Source organism: Carettochelys insculpta, chromosome 1, assembly GCF_033958435.1.
Source record: "Carettochelys insculpta isolate YL-2023 chromosome 1, ASM3395843v1, whole genome shotgun sequence".
In the NCBI taxonomy this organism is placed as follows: domain Eukaryota; kingdom Metazoa; phylum Chordata; order Testudines; family Carettochelyidae; genus Carettochelys; species Carettochelys insculpta.
Window position 1 is genome coordinate 248,591,059 of NC_134137.1, and position 24,249 is coordinate 248,615,307.

Genomic DNA, 24,249 nt, shown 5'->3' on the forward strand with positions numbered 1-24,249 from the left:
TTTCTGACAAAGAAGGAAAATGAAAGGAGATTTATAGTAGAAAAAAAGAGATTCATGTGTAAAACAAAATATAACATGCATAAATATAATCTTCAGTGGATTCACAACTTGAAAAAGAGCTTTCTGAGAATTTCAGAAACATTGACAGACCAAAACAAAAACCCAAAACCTGGGTCTCTAATTTTACAACATTTTACAAAACAAAAAATAAAAAGCAATGGGTTCAGTCATTCATTTCATATATCCACTTTTGAGCCAGGAAACTCCAGGGCTATGTCTACACTACAGAGTTTTGTCAGCAAAATTCATGGGGCATCCACACCACAAATGTATTCTGTCTAGAAACTGTCAACAGAACAAAGCAGTTTTCCTGGGAGAGTTAAGTCACTACCGTACAAGCCATAATGCTTAAAATAGTGTAGATGCTCCAGGGGGCCCTCTGTTAACAGAGGGGGCTTCCAGTTCATTGGGCAGCCCTGTTTGCAGAGCTTCCAGTTGGCTGTTCTGTCGACGGAGGGCTGAGCAGTCCGGCTACTCTCTGTCAACCAAGGGTGTCACAGGGGAGCCTCTATTAGGTGTGGACATGTTCTGTTGACAGAGATTCTGTCAGAAAACATGTCCCGACAGGAAGTTCTGTTGACTAAACTCTTTAGTGTAGACCCAGCCCATAGGAGTGAACTTTCTGAATGTCCTCTGCATTCTCCCGTTGAGAAGCAGGGTTGGCAACCCCCATCTTGTGGTGAGAAATTAGGCTCTGGCTCCAGGAGTTCACAAGAGCTACATCTGCATTAGAAGCATCTGTCTACAGAACTTACTGTCAGAAGAGGTGTTCCAACAAAACTTCTGTTGACAGATCGCTTCTACACATAAAAGCAGATCCTGCAGCATGTTTTATGCCTCTCCATTGGCTCTGGTCCCTGGTACTCTGCCACTGTCCCAAAGAAGCTATACTACTAGCTCTCCCCCATGCTGGGCAAATTCTCAGATGTCTAGAATTGGATCCCCTATGGTGTGTATGAATGTATGCAGATATAAACACACACTTTAGTCTGTGGCGTAATTTCGGTCTCTTCATTTTATTGCAAAATTCTATTCCCTTTTCTTTGAGCTTCTACAGTACATAAAACATTCTTGAAAAGGAGATCCTTTAATGTTACAAACTTGGAAAAGTGAAAACATGATTAATTGTTTAACTGCTCACTACACTCTCTTAAATGTTCAAAATACATATGGCTGCAAGGATATCATTTCCAGTAGATTATGATAAGTTCTAAACTCTTTTTAAATTTCAGGCAGCTTCTTCACCTGGTCACACAATCTGTCATTAAAAACTTTACATTATATAGTCACAAAAATAACTACATTAAAGTGATGTATAGGTCTGAAGTAGAGGTATAATGGTTCCCAATTGGATGCTTGTTTTGTAATTTATGGTGCTCATATGTTGCTTTTAGAACCCTATTGCTGTGGCATTTGGTTGTCTAATTGGACACTCTCCAGATGGAGGATAAAATTTATGCTGACAATGGAACAATGGACCTGTTAATGTGCAATGGGATTTTTTTCAGTACTTGTGTTTTCTCTCTCTCTTTCTCTCTCTTTCTCTTTCTCTCTTTACAGAGGGTATGAACTGTATGAACAAAGATCACGGGTGTGCACATATCTGCCGGGAGACGCCCAAAGGTGGGGTTGCCTGTGAATGTAGGCCTGGCTTTGAGCTTGCCAAAAACCAGAAGGACTGCAAATGTAGGTAGATGGAGACTAAATGTCAAATGCCCCAACTTGTATTATTTTCCACTTTGCTGTTATTTTCCAGAGATCAAGAAATCAGCTAGGCTTTGGCCAAAGGGGATTGATGGTCTTGCTATATATAGTGTATGAAAATGTGTTCTTTTTGTGATGTACTTATTTGGGGGCGGGGGTGAAAAGTTTTCTTTCAGAGTACACCCTCAAGCAACATGAGTTTAATACCAAAGTCTCAGCCAGAACTCCACCGATAAATACTGGGGAAATTCAGGTCCAAACCTGAACTTACAGTTCAGCACCATTTCTCCTCATGAACAGAGGCAATGGGAAGGTGGTAGATGTTTTGTTTTTAAGGTGAGAGGGCAGGGGAAGGGGATGGTCAGGGGAAGAGTAACTTAATCCAATCTGTATTAAGAAAACAACAACATCCACTCTAAATGAATGCATATCAATAGGACTCGTCTTACAATACAGTCATGTCTCTTGAAGTGCATCTGGGCATTAGAACTGTAAAATGAAGTGCACCTCCTTTGCATATTTAAAAGACAAAAAAGTTCCAGTACTATTGGTTGCATTGCACATGTGCTACTGCCCTTGGCATTATTAAGAAGGCACAAGGACCTATCACACACAGCATTCTTGAATACCACGTTTTAGACACTGGAAAGCACTGAAATGTATGGTGTATGTCAGCCAATACAATTGGGATCATAGGATTTTCTATACAGGGGTAAGACAATTGATATCGCTGTAAGAGCCTTGCTCATAGCCCACTGAAGTCAATGGAAGGTTTTCTATTGATTCCCAATGACCTTCAGTCAGGCACTATACTTTAACTTTGATCCCAAACTAGAAGTTTTGGAAAGGATTGAGGGAGAATTGCTGTAAAATTTCTTTAATGTTTTATGGAATAAAATGACTAAAAAAACCAACTGGGTTTCCTTTAAGAAAGACATTTTTTCCATGATGTTTGCCTCATCTTAACCTCTTTCTTTCTGTGACCTTCCCCAGTTAAATATGATAAGCAATACAGGAAAAGAAAGGATCATCTTTGTCAGTAAGAAGTCCCACAGATTAATGCACAACTTCTCAATATTGTAAAGAAAAGTAAGCGCCCACAGCAACAAAAATAATTAGTGTTCTAGTGAAGTTTCCATTCTAAATGGCTATGTCTACACTTGCTCCCTTCTTCGAAGGCGGCATGGTAATCAGGTGACGGGAGATTACTAATGAAGTTTTGTGATGCATGTGCAGCACTTCATTAGGCAAATTCTCTACCCATGACAACTTCCAAGTGTCAAACTTCGAAGTGCCGGCATGCTGTGTAACCATGGGTACTTCAAAGTGCCAGTGCTAATTCAAAGCGCCTTTAGTCCCGAAAATCTTCAGGAGTAAAGGCACTTCAGAGTAGCACAGGCACTTCGAAGTGCCCACAGCTACACATCATGCTGTCAGCATATGCGCTACAGCGTTGTTTCAAGTGATGTACATCTCCCATTACACCAATATAATTACTGCACTTTGTTGAACGGCATAATGCTTAGGTCAATGTAGTTAGGACAATGCAGGGTCTATATACACACTGGCCCTGTCTACACTTACAAAACACTTCGAAATGGCCATGCTAATGAATATTCGGTGCCTCATTAGCATGCCGCCAGCAGTGGCACTTCAAAAGTGCCGTGGTTCAATCCCTCTTGTCTTATCTACACGGTGGTCCTTTTCAAAAGGATCTCGCCAACACTGAAATCCCCTTATTCCTATCAGCAGGTCCTAACTACATTGACCTAAGCATTATGCCTTTCAACGAAGTGCACTTATTATATTGGTGTAATGGGAGATGTATATCACTTGAAACAACACTGTAGCGCACATGCTGACAGAGGTAGGTCATCAGCTGACACGAATAAGGGGATTTCAATGTTGGCAGGGTCCTTTCGAAAAGGACCCCCGTGTAGACAAGCCATGGTCGAACAAACTGTGGCACTTTCAAAGTGCCACGGCTGGCGGCATGCTAATGAGTCACTGAATACTCATTTCAGTGCCTCATTAGTATTCTTTGTTTTGGCCATTAGCATGCTCGTTTCAAAGTCTTTTGTAAGTATAGATGTAGCCACTGTGTTACTTATGTTAACTGTTGGCCATCAGCCCCCAGGCATAGACGCTCTAGGTATGAGCTATGCATGGGGCTGACAGCTCAAGATGTCATCTCGGGTGTTCCAGTTGACCGTGACCCAGATAGTTAAGTTGGTAGAAGTTCCTCTGGAGAGAATCTGCACCAGTAGCAGAAGAGACATCATGTGGACATGAACCACTGCAGCAATTACTGCAGTGGCTGTAGGACAATCAAAGGCTGTATCTACACTAGGGAAAGAAAATTAATTGCAGATACGCAATTCTAGCTACAGCAATTGAGTATCTAGAATCGATGTATCTGCAATCAACTTACCTGACTGTCCTCACTAAAGAAATTCTCCCATCGACATCCCTTACTCCTCGCATCTCGTGAGGGGTACAGGGTTGATGCCAAGCCCGATAGGTCAATTTTGGGTGTCCCTGCCAGACCTTGAGTGGGTCGGTCTTCTGGAGTAGTGTCAACATTGCCTAAGACAATTTAATTGTGTAGTGTAAACAAGACCTTTAGTGTTTGAAATTGCAACCTTAATAACATATATTTATATTAGAAATTTCTATTGTATTTAATGTCTAATTTAAACTGGCCTTTATCTGTTATTCATCTTCTGAGCTATTCTTCCTCACTGTTCCTGTCTTTTCTGAGGCAGCCATCATTCTTCCTATTAGTGTAATTAAAAATGTTGGCTCACACACTAAGCTGTACCTCAGGGCACCTTAGACTAGCTCAGAATGGAAGTGCAAAAGTGACCATTACCTTCCAGCCATCTTTATGATCTCCTGATCCTCAACTATTCTCTGGAGGTCTGATTCCCCACCAGCCATACGGCTCCTCTAAATTGCCCCAGCTCCAGTGGCCCCAGGGTGATGTTATGGAAGCCAGAAGCTGGTGGGGCACAGGGACACACTACCTATGTCTCTTCCCCCCTACCCGCAAGTGACGTGCCCTGAACTGACAGTCAGGAAGAGAGGTAGAGTGGGATGACCTGAGCTATAGTAACTATATCACCTGACAGTCTCCCCTACATTGGGGTGACGCTCCTGAGGGCACATTAGCCAGCTCTAGGATAGCTTTGTACTGGGAAAGTGGATGAAGCTGTCCCAGTGCAACAAAGAATCTGGCTCTTTACTTCTAATAATGAATCATTAGCATGACCAATGTAAGATCATCAGTTTTTACACTGTAAGGGCTTGATTATATTCTCTGTTGCTGCACAAGGGGGCATGCCTAGGTGATTAGAAAGCCAACTACCTCATATGCTGCCATCCGCAGAAAGTGCTAATGGACATATGGTGAGTGTGCCTCTTCCCTCTGCTTGGTGATGCAGCAAAGAACACTTGTTTGTGCTTCAACCATGGCCTGCCCTGTGAAGTGCTGCTCTCTGCTGATGGAGACCCAGCAGCAGATAATGTGTTACACAGAGTGTATGCTCCCCATAGATTGAAGGGTTTGGTCAATTATTTCTAATGGGTGGCAGCTAATCCTCTGCATAAGACCTGCTTTTAGTACAGTGCCCTAGTTCTCATAGGATATAATAGGTACAGTTGCCAACTCTGACTGAAAGTATTCTGGGAGATTCCCCCCCTACCCATTTTCTTAAAATAGCCTATTAAATTTTCCTAGACTGCTTTTACTAGTCACTAGGAGATCAGTGCTGATTCTTGTATACTCCTGGCCTTTCCTGGAGGGTTGGTAGTCCTTGATATAGGCTACGTCGACACTATGAGATAAATTCGAATTTATTAATATCAATTTTGTAATTCTGGGTTTTATAAAATTCAAATGTGACTATTCTCACCTCCCTACATGCTCCTCACAAAGTTGACTTATTGCTGCCACACTCAATCGGCAAACATCAACTGTTGCAGCAGTGCACTGTGGAAACATATCCCAAATTCCCTCATCCCTGTAGCAGTCTGGGTATTTACGCTAATATTTGACATCATCTTCCCACATTGCATTGCCCTCATTCCGCTCCCGTGGTAAGCAAACATCCATTTTCCCAGGTTGAAGAAGGAAAATTAATTTATCAACAAAGATCATCAAATGCACAGAAATCTGTTTCTTCTATAACTGAATTGCTTTTTAAAACTGTAGCTGTAACTGAATTATGAAAGATTTTATAAAAATCAGCAGGTGTGATTTTATAAAAATCAACTGGCCTTCCACTGATTTTTCCCTGTGTCCCTTGATTACATCTGATTCCTGAAAATAATAGAGGGACAATGAAAAGCATGAAGAAAGAGTAGATAGTAAAGATTTATAAAAAAGAGAGTTGCTGAGGGGAAGGAATTTGATTCCCAGTTCATTATACAGCTTCTGTGCACAATCTGTGTTTTCAGCTGGCCCTCCACTGACTGTTCCCTGTCCCTTGATTGCATCTTATCCCTCAAAATAATACAGGGAAAATGAAAAGCATGAAGAAAGAGTAGACAGTAAAAGTTTTGAAAAAGGAGATTTGGGTGAGGGGAGGGTATTTGCCTTCCCTGTTCATTATGCAGCTTCTGTGCAGTCTGTATTCTCAACTACCCCTCCACCCACTCTTCCCTGCATGAAGGGGTGCAAAGTTAGAAGAAGAAGAATAGAAAAGTCTAGGAAAAAATATTTTTGGCTTCTCTCTTCAGTACACAGGCACTGCCAACATAGGGTGTGAAGGATGGGGCTTGCCAAATTTCATTGCCATTGTGGGTCGGTTTGATATTTGGGAGGTTGAATGGCCAATTGACACGGTCCCTGAAAATCTTTTTTGGCTGTGGAGTGCAGAGTCCGTGGCTCAAGGACTACTTGAACTGTTTGCCCCAGGTGGCAGCCAGGCACTGCAATTCATAGCTGCCGGGAGGAGACTTTCCCCTGGTGACAACTAGACCCCTAGGTCTTTGTTGGGGTGGGGGTATGAGGGGGTTTCTGTGGGGGGGGTGCTAATTGAGGTGGTCCCCCTGGGCAGCTGCAAGCTCCTGCAATTTGTAGCCGCTGGGGAGACTTCCCCCCGCAGTGACAGCTAGCCCCACAAGTCCTTGTTGGGGTGGGAGGCAGGGGGGCTTCAGTTGGGGAGCAGTTGAGATAGTCCCCTGCAGGCAGCTGTAAGCCCCTTCAATTCATAGCTGCCAGGGGAGACTTCCCCCAGACAGCTACAGACCCCCGAAAACCTTTCCCATCCTTGGAGCCCTCACCTCCTGCAAGCCAGGAGATGGTGCTGCCTGGCAGCATGTTCAGCACGGAACAGCAGGCACATCCTTTTATGGGGTTGGGGGCTAGCCACATGATGTGGCTGAGCACAGGAAAGACCCCAACTGCACGGCACCTGTGAAGTAGGGAGGGGTTGCACACAAATGTAAACTGCTAAGAAGGAGTTTCTTGGCCTTTTATACAGGCATGACCCCCACAACAAACTTGCTGCCCTGTGGTACAGTGGGGCAGCGGCTGGCGCCAGACAGTGCAAAAAAAATACCAAGTGCTCAGCTGGCAGAGGTAGACACAGAACCATGAAGTCCCTTCAGGGGATATTTGTAATGGGTAGATGCACTCACAGTGCTAATAGCAAAGAAAGAAATATGTTTCTCAGCCTCTCATACAAACGTGAGCCCACAGCCCCGGGCTTCCTGATCCCAATCTGAAATTCATGGTATTCCTGTTACCTAATTCCTATGTACCCGAGAGCAGCGGCCGGAGTGGAGCACTGAGGGGCATTGTGGGTTACACACAGAACACCTCGGGGGGCTAATAAATTCAGTTTGAGGATGTGGCACTTCCACTCTGGCATTTATTTGAACCTTTAAGTTTACACTTGACGCTACACCCAGCAGGTACCAACAATATTATGATATCAATATTAGTGCTCCCTAAGTGGAGCTAATGGTATTTACAGTGAAGGCAGTCACATGGTAATTTCGAGCTAACTGCCTTAAATTCGAATTTATCTAGTAGTGTAGATGTAGCCATAGTCAGAAATTTTGATCTCTCAAAAGTGCCCAGGGTTGGCCTAACAATGCTCCCATACTGAAGACAATAGTAAAACTCCTGTTGACTCAGGTAGAAACATGATCAGGCCAATACAGAGCAGTTTTGAAAATCTCACATCAACTTTTATTTCATGACACCCTGTTAGTGTGAGTGTCAGTGTGATCATTTTCATGATTTTGCAAAATGTAATATTATGAAGTTAATGGGGACACTTCACTACACGGAGGAGCAGAAAAATTGGTATTTAATCCTACATGGACTACTTTAAACTGCATCATTATACACTATTTTAACATGTAAGAAGAAAAAATCCCTTACATTACAGTGATATGAGCAACTCTGTTAAGATATTCTCACTCGTCTAGTGGGGGAGGTTTTCCACAAGGACAAATAGCAACGTATGCCACAAATAAGTATTCCAGTCAAATTTTAAAAATAAGACCTTGTGGGGTAAGTGTACTTTATCAGGCCTAATAAAAAAGTGGCCAAATTGTTAGCAGCGTATTAGTACATCTGGCACAAACCATAGTCATAGTCAGATATTATAAAATGAATTCCTTATAGCATTGATGCCAAGCATAAGGCAGGCCCCTTGAGAGAGACCCCCAAGTAACAAAGATGCAAGCAGGGGAGATAAGGACACCAGTGCAGGATGAAGGAAGTTGCATTACCTTGGATCTGCATCCTCCAAGCAACGTGCTCCTGTGGTTCTTGGTAAAAGTGACAGGTGATTTCCTTATCCTACAGAAGGCCCTAGCATAGCTGGCCATGGGAGCAGCTCATATTACAAGGAGCTGGCTCAGACATCAGTCTGGTGTCCAGGTCTATCTTTTCTCCTCCCATAGTTCTCAGCAGAATTGCAAGAGACTATGTGATCTGGCCCACGAACCACCAGTTGATGTCCTTCCTTCAGTCCAGGGGTTGCTCAGAGAGAGAGAGAGAGCTCAACCTAATGAAAACAATTAAGAGCAATTACAAAACAAACAAATGAGAAGGAAAAATTAATGTAAGAGAAGAGAGGCAAATAATGACAGAAGACAGATTCTGGATGGAAAGGAAGTGTGTGGCTGGAGCATGGCATGAGAAGTGGGGCATGGGAGATATACATCCACCAGTTCCACACATGGGGGAGGGGGAGATCGACTACACCAAAATTCTTCTCTACAGGATAATGAACAGAATACTGATAGTAGATTCTAATTTACACACACACACCCCTTCATCTGAGATCCTTCCAAATGAATATATACAAAAGTCTTGTCTACAAAATTCTCTTCATGCACAAAAGACAAAGGATCATAAGCCTCAGGAAATGAACTCTGTTCTCCTTCTACCACTGTAGTTCAGGAGTAACTCTATTGAAGTGAAGAGAGTTGCACTGGTTAAAACGAGTGTAAGTGAACAAGAATCAAGTTCCACGGTTATACATTCTATTGTGCACATTGAAAAACTCCATTCCAGGCATTTCTCTCATTATGGATGGCTCTGTCTACATTTGATCCCTTTTTCGAAGGGGATATGGTAATCAGGGTGATGGAGAGTAAAGGCACTTCGAAGCAGCATGGGCACTTCGACGTGCCTGCAGCTACACGGCATGCCAGCACTTCGAAGTTTGACACTTTGAAGTTGCCACGGGGGAGAATTTGCCTAAGGAAGTGCTGCATATACATCACAGCACTTCATTAGTAATCTCCCATCACCCTGATTACCATGCTCTCTTTGAAGAAGGGGACAAGTGTAGACATAGCCAATTTGAATCTCTTCTTGCTTACATTCGTGTGAATCAGGAGTGGCTCCACTGAAGTCAATGGAGTTTTACTGGTGTAAAACTGGTGAAAGTGAAGAGAATCAGGCCCTCTCTTTGGGACTCTTCTGGTAAAAAAAAAAAAAAAAATGTAGGCCAAGATTTCAAAAATAGCCTGAGGTTACACTTCATGTACTCAGATAGCTGCCTGATTTCAGCAAGTGTTGGCCTCCGGTTGAAATCAGATTTACGCATCTGAAACTTTGTTCTAAAATATGCAGCTTAGATCCATCTGTAGTTTTAGCCTCCTAATATTTAGATACATTGAAGATTTTCTTTCTCGAATGTGATTACGCCCCATAAAATTCAGATATACTCCATTTTGAGAGGCTAGTAAAGTGAGATCATTAAGCTGAATTGGACCTTCAGGGAGTTCCACGCTTCGGAAAATGAGAAGTGTTTTAGGGTACTTTACAGGGTACTGTTGACCTGAAGTATGCAACTCCAGCTACATGAAAATGGCATCTGGAACAGATGTAACTTAGCTCAAGTTGCCACAGCGTTTTGTCGGCAGGGTGGAGGAGGGCACAATAGGAGAAACTCTCCTGTTGACTTCCCTTCTCTTTCTCATTCTGGTGGTCTACCAGAGTTGACAAGAGAGCAATCAGAAGTCAGTTTAGTGGGTCTTCACTACAGCCTCACTTTAAGTTCCTAAAAACAAAAACCAAAAAATGTGCAAACACACACATACAAAACAAAACCCTTGGCTTTAATTGTCAAACTTACCAATTTGGATACTTTATAAATTCTCTGCCTAGCAAAGGAAATGTCAATAGTAACATATAAAGTGGCAGAGAACACTATGGGTCTAGAATCTCTTGGGTCTGGTGTAAATAAAACAAGAAGAGAGAGAATCAGACCCACTGTAAATCTGTTTGGTATTTTGGAAATGATGGCATTCTATGAGTTCAATTGATATAATTCAGTATTTAAAATGCCATAATATTTAGATATGCCAAAACTCTCTGGAATAATTCACATAACTAAATTATTAGATATTTGATTTCCTAATTCCAGTATATGCATGCACAAATGGCCTGATTCTTCTCCAGCTTGACCCTGGTGTGAACATTTGGACCTGTGTATAATGGCAGAAAAGTGAGTTTAAAACTCTGACAGATCACAGCTGTTTCATTTTGTGCACACTCTTCACATGTGCATGAATACGAATGGTATAAAACAAGAAGAGAATTAGTCCCATTGTAAATATGATTAGTATTTGCAAAATGCCAGCATTCTATGAGTTAGAAACAAAATTCTCTGCTCTAAAGCCCAGCAGAAGAAGAAGAATGTCATCTGTCAACTGAAAAATGTATCTGTATTAGTAAACTGCTCATTCCTTCATGCCATATATATCATGGATATGAACCATGTAGTTTTAGGTGGAGATGAAATTGCCTGATCATTCGTGCTAAAACAACTAATCCAAAAAGAATGAATTTTAAAAGTGCAACATTGTGGGGGGTGGGGGGTCTTTTATTATATAGGACAGAGAGGGGTTAGTCAGAAAAAAAGGGGATCAGGAAAAGATGGGAGAATGGACATACCTATAAACAAAGATCTTGCGTTGTCTGATCTCTTACTTTATAACTGATCTGTTTTCTGAAAAGGCCCTCAAAAACTAATTGGTTTCATTGTCATTTTATTTATGTATTCATATATAAACATACATTTTGGGCATAACTAGTAACCTGTAACTATGGAAATGGAGGCTGCCAACACACCTGTGATGACACAGATACTGGTCCTGTATGTGGTTGTCATCAGAAGTATGCCCTGCACTCAGATGGTCGAACATGCATTGGTGAGTACCTCTCTAACACATACTTTTTACTGGCAATATGTCAGAATGAGGTGGTGTGTTGTTTATGCCAGGAGATTAAAACTAATGTTGTGCAATAAAAGGTTTTGACCATAGAAGTTGCAGTACAACTCTGCAGAGAGATTAGCAGGATGGAGTTATGATTGTTTTATGTAAATCTCAGTGAAATATCCCATTGTCATTTTTGTCATTATAATTCTCTTTTTATAAATTCAATAAATTTTAAAATTGAAAAACTCAAAAGGTAACTATGAATCAAGGATCAACTCTACTCCTTTTTACTCATCTGAGCAGGCCATTGATTTCAGTGGGACTGCTCACATCAGTTAAGGTGAGCAGGATTTCAATCGTAATATGCTTTAAATTCTATTCGGGGATCATTTAATATCCAAGGTGTGCTTTCTTTCCTGTTTTTTTGTTTTTGTTTTGTTTTTGTAGCAAAATAATAGTACTCATTGTGGGTAAGCTTCCAATGTGACTGTCAATGGGAAAAAGGCCTAGCTGGAAGTGAAGCATCCTGGGTGAGGCCATGCAAATATTAATTAGCACAGAGTACATTGTTTGCATAATATTATCTGGCTTTGTACAAAAAGGAACTTGGTGCAGTAATTTAATCAGGGATTATGATCCTTTTCTACACCGTTACTATTAAAAGCAGAACTTAAAAATCCATAATGGTTTTCATCATCTTTGCATTGTTGTTGATCAGTTTATTTAAAAAATGTATAAAATAATGAAAGAAATAGGAAATGAGATTAAATACTTTCAGAATTAGATGGAAGTTATTAATCTGTTCCCTCACTTTTCCATATTTGGAAATGTGGGTCCTGATCCCCAGCCCACTGAAGTAAACGGAAATCTTTCAGATTACTTTAGGGGGCTTGAGAAAAGGCCCATAGGCAGTGAAATCTACATAGACAAACTACTATGCTAGCACATGGAACTAACTTCAGATGGAGCTCAGTATGGTGAAATAGATCTGATGGCACAGATCTCATGGTAAGATCAGAGCTGTAGCCTTCACAAAGCAAAAGTAATTAGAATAAAATGGTTATCATGTCTTGTATACATTTCCTATTCCTGGACTTTTAGGATCTCCCTGTCATTACTTTTTGTTAACTTGCTGCTCTGAGTCCTTCAGCCCTTCTGCATAAGAAACTCTTAATAAAGTCTATGCTTGCAGGATCGAGGGCCTTATATCCAGTTTTATAAAGAAACGGAAAATAAAATTCTGATGCATCCATTTACCAAGAGTTCACTGTTCATTAATATCCTCAGGTTGATGTTTAATTTTTTCCATCATGTTCAAAGGATGTATACACACACTCATGGCTTTTTTATTACCATTATTTTTCATTTCTGTAACGTGACAAACACAACTCCGTGTCACATTCTTTGATCCTGTGATGTAAGTCACATATAACTGCTTGTGTTGATTTTCCTCCCTCTGAGTAGTTCTTTCTTTTAGAACACTCTTTATATATATTTTACATTTTTATTCCTGCTTTCTGGTGATGGTTCCTGATTGCCTGTCTTGTCTGATAACTGACGTACATTAATTATTTACAGAACAATCAAAAATCCCACAATATCTTAAACAAAAGCCTCTATTGCAGCCTGATCCCATCTAGAACTTGTTTTAAAACTTCTGTTACAACTCAGCTTGTAGTGTTGCCACAGATAAAACCTGCCAGCCACTGCCTTCTCCTCCTCTTCCTCATTTCCATTATTCCACTGTTTGCTGTCTTCAGTGGTGTATATTACATTATGGGCATCACTGCAAGAATGCAAACTTCTGCAATACCAGATAAATACTTTTGACCCTTTGTCTAACCCATGTTGTCTTTGTTAGCCTGACTTTTTTTAATGTTTGCTGCATGTGAAAGTCCCCACTTGCATTTTGTTTTGGCTTGTTTAATAAAGCAACTCCCCACCCTGCATAAATCATTTTATTTACCCAGCTGCTGCTTTCTCCATTTCTTTCCTGTATGAGAAACCTTTATTTTTATTTCACTTACCGCTCATCTCTTGCCTCCCTTGTGAATGATTGTTTCTATGTATTTCTAATGAAGCATAACTCAACTAAAGTCCTTGTTATGCTGAATTGAAACTCTTCCGTGTAGGATATCGGAAACGATCTGTAAAATTACCTTTGCTGACATCATCTTGCTTACTGCATGCTTTTATAAAATTACTAAACACTGTTCTTGCAACATCTTCTCTAGCATTGAATGTTTAGCTAGTAGTGTTTCATAGACAAGCAGGCAACCAGCACTGCCCAAATTGATCCTTTTATGTTTGTTTGGTTTGTTGTTTTGGTTTGTTGTTTTGGTTTTTCTATTTTTAAAAATTTGCATGCATTGCGTTTGGTTTTTAAACATTCTTTCAATATGTACATGACTATGTTGCACTCATGCCCTTCCATCACCGGATTCTTTTAGCTCTGTCTCTCTGTCTCAACTTGGTCCTTAGCCTACCATTTTCAGATCCTGGTCCCACCATCAGCCCAAATCACTTTACAGTTTGTCTTTAATAGTTTGTTTAACTAGAACCCTTGTATTTAAAGTTCCATTACTAACATCTCTCTGGGGCGCTCCTGTTTGCTGTCTCATTCTCTAGTAGGAAACAAGCTTTGTGTGTGTTTTCTGGTTAATTACTTTGTCATTTATCAGTTCTCCTCTGCCTCCTTCCCCCCTTTTGCCCCAAGCACCCTTTAATTTTTTTCTGGGGATTCAAGTGGAATTAACTCTCTAACAGGGATTTAGTGCTTTCATGGCTTGCTTCTTGGCTTTGGTTGTGCCTTGCCAAGAAACTGTCTTAGGCAGCGGAAAATTGGGCTTTTAATTAACCAACTGCTCCATGTTTGTCCCTTACTTGTGTTTTAGAGAAGGATGAGGCTGCAATTGAGAGTTCTGAGTACAATGCCACGTCAGTAGCTGATGTGGACAAGCGGGTGAAACGGCGGCTACTTATGGGTAACACTTTTCTTCCACTTCCTTTGTTGTGCTCTCACTTTTGTCCATGTGTGTGTGCGTGTGGATGTTTTTATTTTTGTTTTTTGTTTTTTTATATTTCATTTCTTTCATGTGTTTATGAGGTCACTTTTTCAAGTTCTTATCTTCCATCATACAGTTTCATTCCTCAGATGTAAACTTTTTCCCTAACCCTGCAGACTTCATGTTCAGCTTCTTCTGCATAGAAATAAACTTTTTCCATTAACTTTACTTACCTTTTGCAAACTACTTACGTGTGATTTGTGTGTGTATGTGTGGATACAGGGTTCACATAAAATCTCATGTGTCAGATCTACCTTTAGTTTCTAAGTGGATGATGATGTTATAAAATGATGCCCTTTTTCATATGTGGTATTAAATGAATTATTAAATTTGCTTAGTTAAGTTTTTGCATATTTTGGAGAGAAATGTATATGTTATTGCTAGCAATTGATTTATTTGCTTAGTATTGATAATTCTGAACTATTGTAACTAGTGAGATTTAGTAGGATTGTCTCTCAGGACTGGCATATGGTTTGTTTCTGTGGGTAGTTATAAGCTAAAGAGTGGGAAAAAATTACTAGGGGACATCAGAATGAAGAAATACATTGAACAATCAAGGTGATTCTTTTGCCGCTGATGCTAATCAATTGCTCTGGCATCTAATAAACTGCATGGTTCAAATTATTCACATGACCATTGATGATGGTGTTCTTTTTGCAAATAAAAAGGAGCTTGCATCTTTGGTTTTCACAAGAGACTATTATATGGGAACAGAATCAACAATCTAGTTGCTGTTCCTGCTGAGTTATTATTTAAGGTCATGGTGACTGACTCTTTGCCACATTCCTTTTCACGTAACAAACGTCATCAAGGTATGGATTGCTGAACTGTCCTGCTACTTTGGTGAAGTCTGGTCAGTTGTTCAGACTGCAGCTTGGGTTTTGGTCAGTCTCACATGATGTAAAATGGCCCCACTAGATATTAAGAGTGTTTATGGGTGAAAAATGCCCAATTGTCAGTCTTTAATATGGATAAATAAAGAACTCCAGGTTCAAAGGTATGGCATATATATTGGCAATTCCCAGGCAATTGTGAACGCAGTCCTAAAAGGTGCTGAGCACTTCATAGGTTCTGCACTGTCTGTGAACCTCAGTCCTGATCTAAAAGGACCACTTCTAGAAAACAGGAGGACTGTTCCATGTATATGCTAATTTAATCCTTGATAACTAGGAAAATTGTTACTATTGTGTTAGCTGTGTTGATGCTATTTTGCTATCGTGACCATTTAGAACCGATTTGAGACCATCAATTCATTTCACATAAGGCAACAAATAACCATCAGATGGTAGTGACTTTGCCATTATCCATCCAAAATGGTATTAAATGGTTATATGTAGGTAAAATGTTTTATATGCTACTACTGAATTCCTCAGCTATCTGCTCCCCTTACTGCCAGTAGAGTCTCCACAGGTTTGCAATGCAGTAAATGTTTGAAATGAAATGACCCAGCACAGGTGTGAGTTGTTGTATAACAGTACATGGAATACCCACAAATCACATTAGATTTGCATAAGTTATTGCACAGATAGTGATTTTCAACCTTTTTCATCTGAGGACCCCTGAAAAATTTCAAATGGAGGTGTGGGCACACTGGAAATCTTAGACACAGTCTACAGACATCAAGTGGTACATGAACTCCTTGTTGAAAATCACTGGTATAGGTCAACCAGCCTCCTCAGAGCACAATTAATGCTTTGGGCAGGGATTTCAAAGAGATTCTAAGGCCCTCAGCCTCACCTAGACCACAATGTTCCCTCTCCCCAGCCCTCAGAGATGTGTGGAATGACACTCCAGCAGTGATTTAAAGGGCCTAGGGCTCCAGCCACCAACACTGCTGCAGTTGTAGTGATGGCCAGGAGCCTTGGACTCCTTTGAATCACTTAGATCCCCATGCCTGTCGAAAGTCAGCAAGATTTGTGTGCATAGCTTCCTTAGGTCCTTCCAAAAATTGAAATCTGATACCTGCTACAGGAAAACTTGTGAACAAGAAATGATTTCATGCGAATTAAGAGAAGACAGGAAGCGGAGATATTCTCCCACAGCACTCCGTAGTTTAGAGAAAGGTGCACTAAACTGTAAACCCAGCAACCATCACTTCTGGCCCCAGCCTCTCCAGTGACTGCTGTTAGTAGTTCTGTTTCCTTCACAACTCTTACTGTGAACCAAGGCTTTATACTGCTACCTGGAATATTCATTAACCCATTTCACAAATAATTGAGAGGTTATGCAAGCTGACTTCAGGCAGCTCTGGGAACAGATTCCTGACCTCCACTATAACAGCCTTGTATCTCATCCCATTTGCTGTACTACTTTTCATAAGCAACATAAATTGGGTTCTTTTTATAATTCATATTAGTGAGGTATGACTGTTTGTCACCTGCTAGTAGCTAGACATCATAAAGAAGGTGCAGACAAGAGACAGAATCTTCTAAAACAATGTGCAGTCCTCATCTTCAGAAACAATCAGCTCTCCCAAGGAGTTTTCCCACAGTTTTTCATATTAGCTCAGAAGAATAAAGGAGTTTGAACTGTTCCAGTGGTTCCCAAACTGGGGTCCACGAGAGTATTGAAGGGGCTCCATGAAAAAAATAAAACATAAATAAAAATGGTCACAGAAAATAAGTTTTAAATACATTTCACAGTTACAGTCAATTATTAGTTTTAAATTACATATCTTCCAATAATGTTATTAATTGCTCTCTGTTGCTGTTTCCTTTTTCATTTAATGAAGTGTACATAGCAGCTACAATTGCTTTTGATGGGAGTTTCTGAATGCTTTGAGGGGATTATTGAAGGTCTGCACTAGTGGAAAGTTTGGGAACCACTGAACTATCCTTTATATCTCCCCACCCTACCCTCCGCCCCCATGTCTCCTCAGTGAACACTGCCAGGTGCTGAACAGAGACTCTTGCCTTCATTGTTCAGGAAGTTTCACTGAATGATTTTCTCTTCTCTATGGACTTAAAGGAAGCATAGCCCCACATTCCTATTCATCAGTGCCTTGACGGGTTCATTCATCTGTGTCACAAGTTTCTTCTGAGCAGAAGCATGGGCTTATTACTAGAATCCAGGAAGAAGAAGCTTCATCAAGGTACCTGAGATTGTTTGCTGTGCCAGCATTTCTCAGTCAGAAGCCTTTCCTCTCTTGAAGTTAATGACTGCATTGGTAGACACAGTCCAGTTGGCACTGCTCCATAACAGAATTCTACTGGTATAACAGCTGTTGGTCTGGGATGACCAACAGGAGTTCTCCAATAATCATGTTTCTCAGACCTTCGCTGTCCAGAGGTGTCTCCAAAGTCAAAAGTTTCGTCATATCCTAGTGTACTAAGGCTTAGGGCAGAGGCTATTTTCCGGGTATGGGATGCCCACACAGGAAACCAGTCATTCTAGGGTCTCTGATTCACACTGAAAGCGTGATGAGGAGTCAGCTTTCTTGTGTTTAGGACTGTGTGCTATGGTGTTCCGCATTTTATATCTTGGATCTTCATGCCAGATACCCTAACAAAATGCAATGATTAGATAGCAACTATTTCTTTAAATCACTAAGGAGACACAAAGCACTCCTCACTCTGTTTTGGAAATCATCTTGATCCCATTGACTTAAGAACAGACTATTTCACATTTGTTTACTTCATATGTTTCTGACTCTTTATTGTTCCAGAACAATGAGCCCATATCTTGACATGTGAATCCTTTCTGTGCACTTAAGTATGTATTCCCCCACCCCAACACCCACATCTTCTGATTATCTCCCAGAAAAATTGGCAGGTTCCTTTTTAGCCTCAGAAGGAACATTACAGAACTGTGGATCCTGCCTCAGCCAATCAGTCTTCTGCTACCAAATTCCAGATCCTGACTTTCCTGTCACTAACAGCATGGAGATGGACAGACTAATGCTTTGTATTGCAAACTACTCCTCAAAGATGCTTCATTTTCTGGTGCAGCCAAGGCCTACCAAAATGGCTGGATCACTTTTTGACAATAGCACCTGTTGCGCTGTAAAGGCTATCAATTTTATTTAGTAGGTAATGAGCTTTCGTGAGTAACACCCACTTCATGAGAGTTGGGGTGCCTCTTCAGATATGTACCTCAACTACAGACTTTGTGATATGCTTTCTTTGATCTTCTGCCCCAATCCATCCTGTCAGAAGGAAATTGTTCTACATTCCATACTCATGATCAAAAACATCAAGGTCACCTCAAGAAAGGTTGAAGCTGTCTTCAGCTACTATATATTTTTTAAATGTGTGTCTGTGAGTCCATTTGTTCAAGAACTTCTCCTAAACAAAAAGAGCTAGGACACCAAATTTGGTATGCAGCTTCATCTTATCATAACTTAAAGCAAGCTCTGAGTTTGGTTGTGCCAGCACAATGGGATGTGTCAGAAATTTTATTGTTTCTCATTAAATGGAAAAGGGAGGGGTCTGATAGCAGGGACATTATGCTCTGCAATGACCACTGAGTGTCAGCAAATGCAGGAGACTGTTATACTGCAAAGGGACCACAGCAGGATGGCCACCACAGTAAAAGAGTGGCCAGCTGGGGCCAGGGCTCTGCACACCTGCCTTGTAAAGGGCCATAGTCAATGCACATTTGCTTGTAATGTCTATTGGGCATGGCCAATGTCAAGGAGGTTTTGGACTGGTAGATGTATATTTTATGAGAACAATTCTGGGGTATTAATAATAGGTCAGATGGAACTGTCCTTTTCTTAATAAAACAAACACTGAGCACTGCAAACAAGTGGCACAATGGCAGAGATTACCAACATTTCTATGCTCTGGACCCCCCTCTCCCATCTGGAGCATTAGGCTGGGAGTATTGGTCTAGTGTGTCACAGATGTACAGCAGAGGCGCCTCCTCCACTGTGTTCCGCTGAAGTGTTGGAGAAATAACCCAGTGTTTTTCCATCGGCTATGCCACATAATTGGATATATGAAGGAAATAGCTTTGTCGACCCTTCTGCTCGAATCAGTGATCACAGGTTCTGAGCAGTCCTACAACCTATCAATCAGGTAACAGGCCAGTCCTTCTCGGATCTGACAAGCCCATTGGCCTGGACATTTTAAGGAGCTCTTTCAGGTGTTCTGTGTCTCTTCCAGCACATTGCTTCTGACACCCTCCACTCATATGTGTTGTCACAAAAAGTTATAACCACTTTGACTTCATATTATATCTTGGTTCTGCCTCTTGTTAAGAATGCTTGAGACAACCGTTTTTCCTCTTTCCTCTTTCTGTCTGCAATTATGAGAATTAATTTCAATAGTGCTCTTGAAAATGAGCAGCTAAGCAAGGCACACTACTGATGGGTACTCTGCCAGTCCCTCTCGCATGTTTGCTTAATGATACCTTAGTTTTTGCCAGCATCACAACTATCATTCTTCCCTGTGGAGAGGCTCTCCTTTGACTGAGATTATAAATAGGGGTTTAGGATAAAAAACACCAAACTTTTTCTCACTTATAACCTGAACTATGATTTGATTCCAAGTATTAGCCTACTACACCATATTACTTCCACGAGTAGTTGTCGTCTCATAGTTCCACTCAGCAGTTACTGTAGAACCACTCAATTTTATTTTGATAACCCTTTGTTAACACAGATTAACTGTGAATTAATAAGATTAGCCAAGAGGGGGTTTGGTGCATATTTTGACCAAAAAAATCTGATTACAGTGAACTCTTTCATATCGAGCAGCACCAGGACTGGGAGGTAGCTGGATATTCAAATATGCTGGATAATAGAGATGTGCACCTAGTAATGCATAACATTAAAGAAAAACAAGCTTAGATATTAAGAAACAAACAAAAATGTGTTCAGAGTACTTAATTTACCAACAACAGCAGTATTGTACACTGTAAACTTATAGTGTATTTATTTGTATTTACTTTCACTACACTGTACGTAAGGAAAACATAACTAAAATTTACTTATGGTTAAAATGTGGTTATTTGAGAGTTCTGGATGATAGAATGCTGGATATAAAAGTGTTGACTGTATTATTTTTCATATCATCATAAAAAGGTGTGTCCATCTGCACAAACACACCAAACAACCAACCCCATGAGATTCCACTTTAAACCCTTTTAAAGAATTCTTATTTCAAATGTTACCCTCTCGCATACTGCTTTCTCTGCCCCTGACTGCAGGGCTGCCCAGTGGCTTCTGTTAAATCAGCTCTGTCTCACATAAAGCTACGGCATATCTACACTAGCAAGTTTTTTCAGCAAAACTAAAGATGCTGAGTGTCTACACACAAAATGCATTTTGTCAAGAGTCTGTTGACAAAACCTGGCACTTCCACCGACAACCTTCTGCTTCTCTCAGATGAGGAAGACTGCATTTGTCAACAGATTCTATCAACAAAAAAGCTGTGTGGATGCTCTGGGGGGCCCTGTTTGTTGTGCCTCTGGGTGCCTGTTTTGTTGAGAGAGAGGCCAGGCAGTCCAGGCGCTCCGTTGACAGAGCAGATCACTCTTTCTATCTGTGTAAGGCCGCACTCTTTCGACAAACGTTTTGTGGGAAAACCTCTTCTGACAGAAACATCCGTCGACAGATGCTTCAGGTATAGCCATAGCCACTAAGAATCAAGGCAGAGAGTAAAGAAGAATGGGAAAAAGGAAAGAGGCAATGTTGTGACTAGAAATGATGTCTGCATACTTTTAAAATGTCTTTTAGTACTTTGTATAAATTGCTTATGCATTTAGTTTCCTTTCAGGTGTTGCTTTAATCCTCATGCCTTTGGGAATAACATGTCTCACAAACACTCTAATGTTGGTCTGTGTTTTATATAAGCTACAGAATAGACAGTTGGCTTGAGAATGAATGCTCATTTTCTTGTGACTAGGGCTGGTATGTAAGTCGTACATTTAAACCTTTACTCTGACAGACTGAATTTAAGATTGTCATTTTGACAAGAATTTGTTGTACTCCACCAGGTTTACTATACAAATCTTGTGTAGTTGGTTGTGAGAGACAGGACTGGGCTCAGGACCTTATTAGCCAGATAGTGGACCACGCATCAGCATTGGTGGAGCAGTGCCCATTACGGGACCTGAAAGTGGCCCTAAATGAACACTGAGAATCTCTTCTCCAGGAAGAGATCCTTGGTTGGCATAAAACTGGCTCTGTCTTGGCCCTCCTGGTGTAGTATATGTGTTGAGTGAAAGGTGGAATACACTGCATTCTGGTGATCCCGTCATAAAGTTGGAACTTCTGCATCCACTGGCTCAGAGTAATAATGACAATCCTAATTCATGGTTTCTACCTTCAGTACCCCCACTATGAAATATTGTTCCATCATTATGGGACCCTGTTGGAATAACGGCCTTTGGGCCATTTCAAATTGTCTCACTTTAGTGTCTGCTTTTTAGGCTGCTCTAACTTGCACTAAGTTCATTGTGGCCCTTCGCCAACCCTAGAGTCTAAGAGGCTTGGATCCACCATTTCCTCTTCCTATACGCACACCCGCATGTATGCACACCCTTCTGCACACCTGCCCACCTACCTAATTTTGCCCTTCAAAATTGCTTTGGCGGATTAAAGGAAAAGTTCTTCTAAGGGAATTCCATCCCATCAAGTTGTCCTCTGCCATTTCTTTTCTTCCTCAAAATGAGGCATGCTTGGACAGCAGTAAGTCACACAGAATCCCATTAGATTTGGGATTTGCATACAATCTTGTTTTGAAAAAAGTTGTGTAACAAAGTGTCTATTGGCAAGGAAAGCTATTTAAGCTATAAATGAATTGACCCTCAGTCTTTGAGGTATATTATAATTAGGGGTAGCAGAACCAATTCTTATTGAAAGAAGAACCTGTTCCAACCTTAAAACAGTTTCTACCCTTTTATTAAGGGTTCTTCTTGTGACAGCAGATCCTGTTGAGCTCCACATATGTCCCTCTTGTCTCAACCCTTTAAGCAGACAGCCATATTTTCATTGCAATGGTTGTCTGCCCCCTTTCCCTGCAGTGTCAGGTCTTCTCTACAGGAACTGGCTAAGGAGAATACCTCCCATACTCACCAGCTCATATGTTCTTACCAAGACCTCTTTTGAACTCTTGTCGTAAGTAAGATCATAAATACCATGATCTTTTCTGGTTTAATGTAAGTTGGTCCTTTGGCTGTGCAGAGCCTCCCAATAGTTTTGGGTTTGTTTCTTTGTTTATTAATGTGAGTCCTGGGTTATTGCACTAGCCACTATGGAACATGGCTGGCGTATCTAGAAATGCCCACCAGTCATACTTTGAGGTGAGTTGACAATTGCACATCAGCAATGAGATACTTGACATTCTTCTTTCACTTCATGCTACTCATCTTATATGAGACTCCTTTGTGAGATAATTTCTAAACAGCATTAAATATAATCACATTTATATGCAAATGACACAGAGCCCTGCCCAGTCGACCCTGCATCTCTGTTCTGAAGGAATGCTTGGATAACAGAATTTGTTGGAAGTGTCAGAGATCTCTTATCCTAAATCCTATTGGGAAAAGTCTTGCTGCTGTATTGAAGTTACTGGTATGAGGAGGCTTACTCTTGCTTTGACTTCCTGCTCTTGAAGAGGATTCCTGGAATGATAGTGAATAAGGGACTGGATATGACAAGAAAGTGGAGAAGTTCCATTTGTGAAATTCTTACATAAATAATATCCCCTGATGACTTCACAACAGTAGAATATGCCCTCTTGAACCTCAGGTGTAATTACAACCTTTCACTCCTTACAGTGCTTTCCTGAACACTTCACTGTGTCTTGTATCTTGCTCAAAATACAGCAGCAGACTAATGTACAAGTCTGCAGAGCATTAGTATATACCCCTACCCAACATTATTAACACTGGCTGCCTATCTGATGCCAGGTTGACAGTAAACTTGCACTACTGTTTTTCTAACCCTGAATATCCTGGCTATATTCAACAGTAAAAGTCTTGGCTATATTGCAGGCCTGAAGCTTTTTCTGAGGCTATGTCTGTACTTACCGCAGGTTCAACACACTGCAATCGATCTGCTGGAGTTTGATTTTGCCTCATTGGTGAAGAGGTGGCAAAATCAACCACTCTGGGCTCAGCCATCAACCCTGGTACTCCACACTTCTATATGGGCTAAGGGACATCAGCATGAGCCCAAAGAGCCCTGATTGACCCCAGGGTACAAAATCAATTCCAATATGTTAATTCTAGCTATGTTAATGGTGTGGCTAGAACTGCATATCTGGGATCGACTTGGTCCCTAGTGTAGACCAGGCCTGACTCTTATCTACCCACTAAAACAGTACTCTAGTAGGAGGTATGGATCCACACCTTTATTGGGTGTATGTTGGAGCTCATTCCCCTTTAAAATCTGCCTCTATTCTCCCCATACTTCTGATTTTTTTTAAAAAGCACTTCTTTTATTTGGAGGTTTTTAGAAGGCTCATCAATGATTCCTTTGCTGCCTTTCTGCTCTCTTCCTTGTCTCCCTGTTTGTATTGGATCTTTGCTTACTTTAAATTAATATGATCATTTAGCTGTTGAATTGAGGTAGGGGACATATAAACAGGAGGATGCAGTAACTGGGTTTGCAGCAGAAATTTTAAATCCAAACCAGTTTACATTATTTTTTCATAATTGCATAAAAAACATTTTGTATTGGATTGAGTTCACCTCTCTGTTGCAAAGATGAGAAGTAATATTTCCATTTTATGCAGTGGAAACTGAAGTATAGAAAGTTCCCATATAAGCTCTATCTCAA

At 40.8% G+C, this 24,249-nt stretch overlaps 1 protein-coding gene across 1 annotated transcript in view; it reads left to right on the forward strand.

The window, feature by feature from the left end:
• The window catches only part of SCUBE1 (signal peptide, CUB domain and EGF like domain containing 1), a 350,710-nt gene that overhangs the window by 189,751 nt on the left and 136,710 nt on the right, over window positions 1-24,249 (forward strand). The window contains exons 5-7 of the mRNA XM_075003815.1: window positions 1,621-1,746; window positions 11,332-11,448; window positions 14,352-14,441. Coding sequence (XP_074859916.1) covers window positions 1,621-1,746; window positions 11,332-11,448; window positions 14,352-14,441 — 333 coding nt within the window. The remainder of the gene's footprint in view (window positions 1-1,620; window positions 1,747-11,331; window positions 11,449-14,351; window positions 14,442-24,249) is intronic.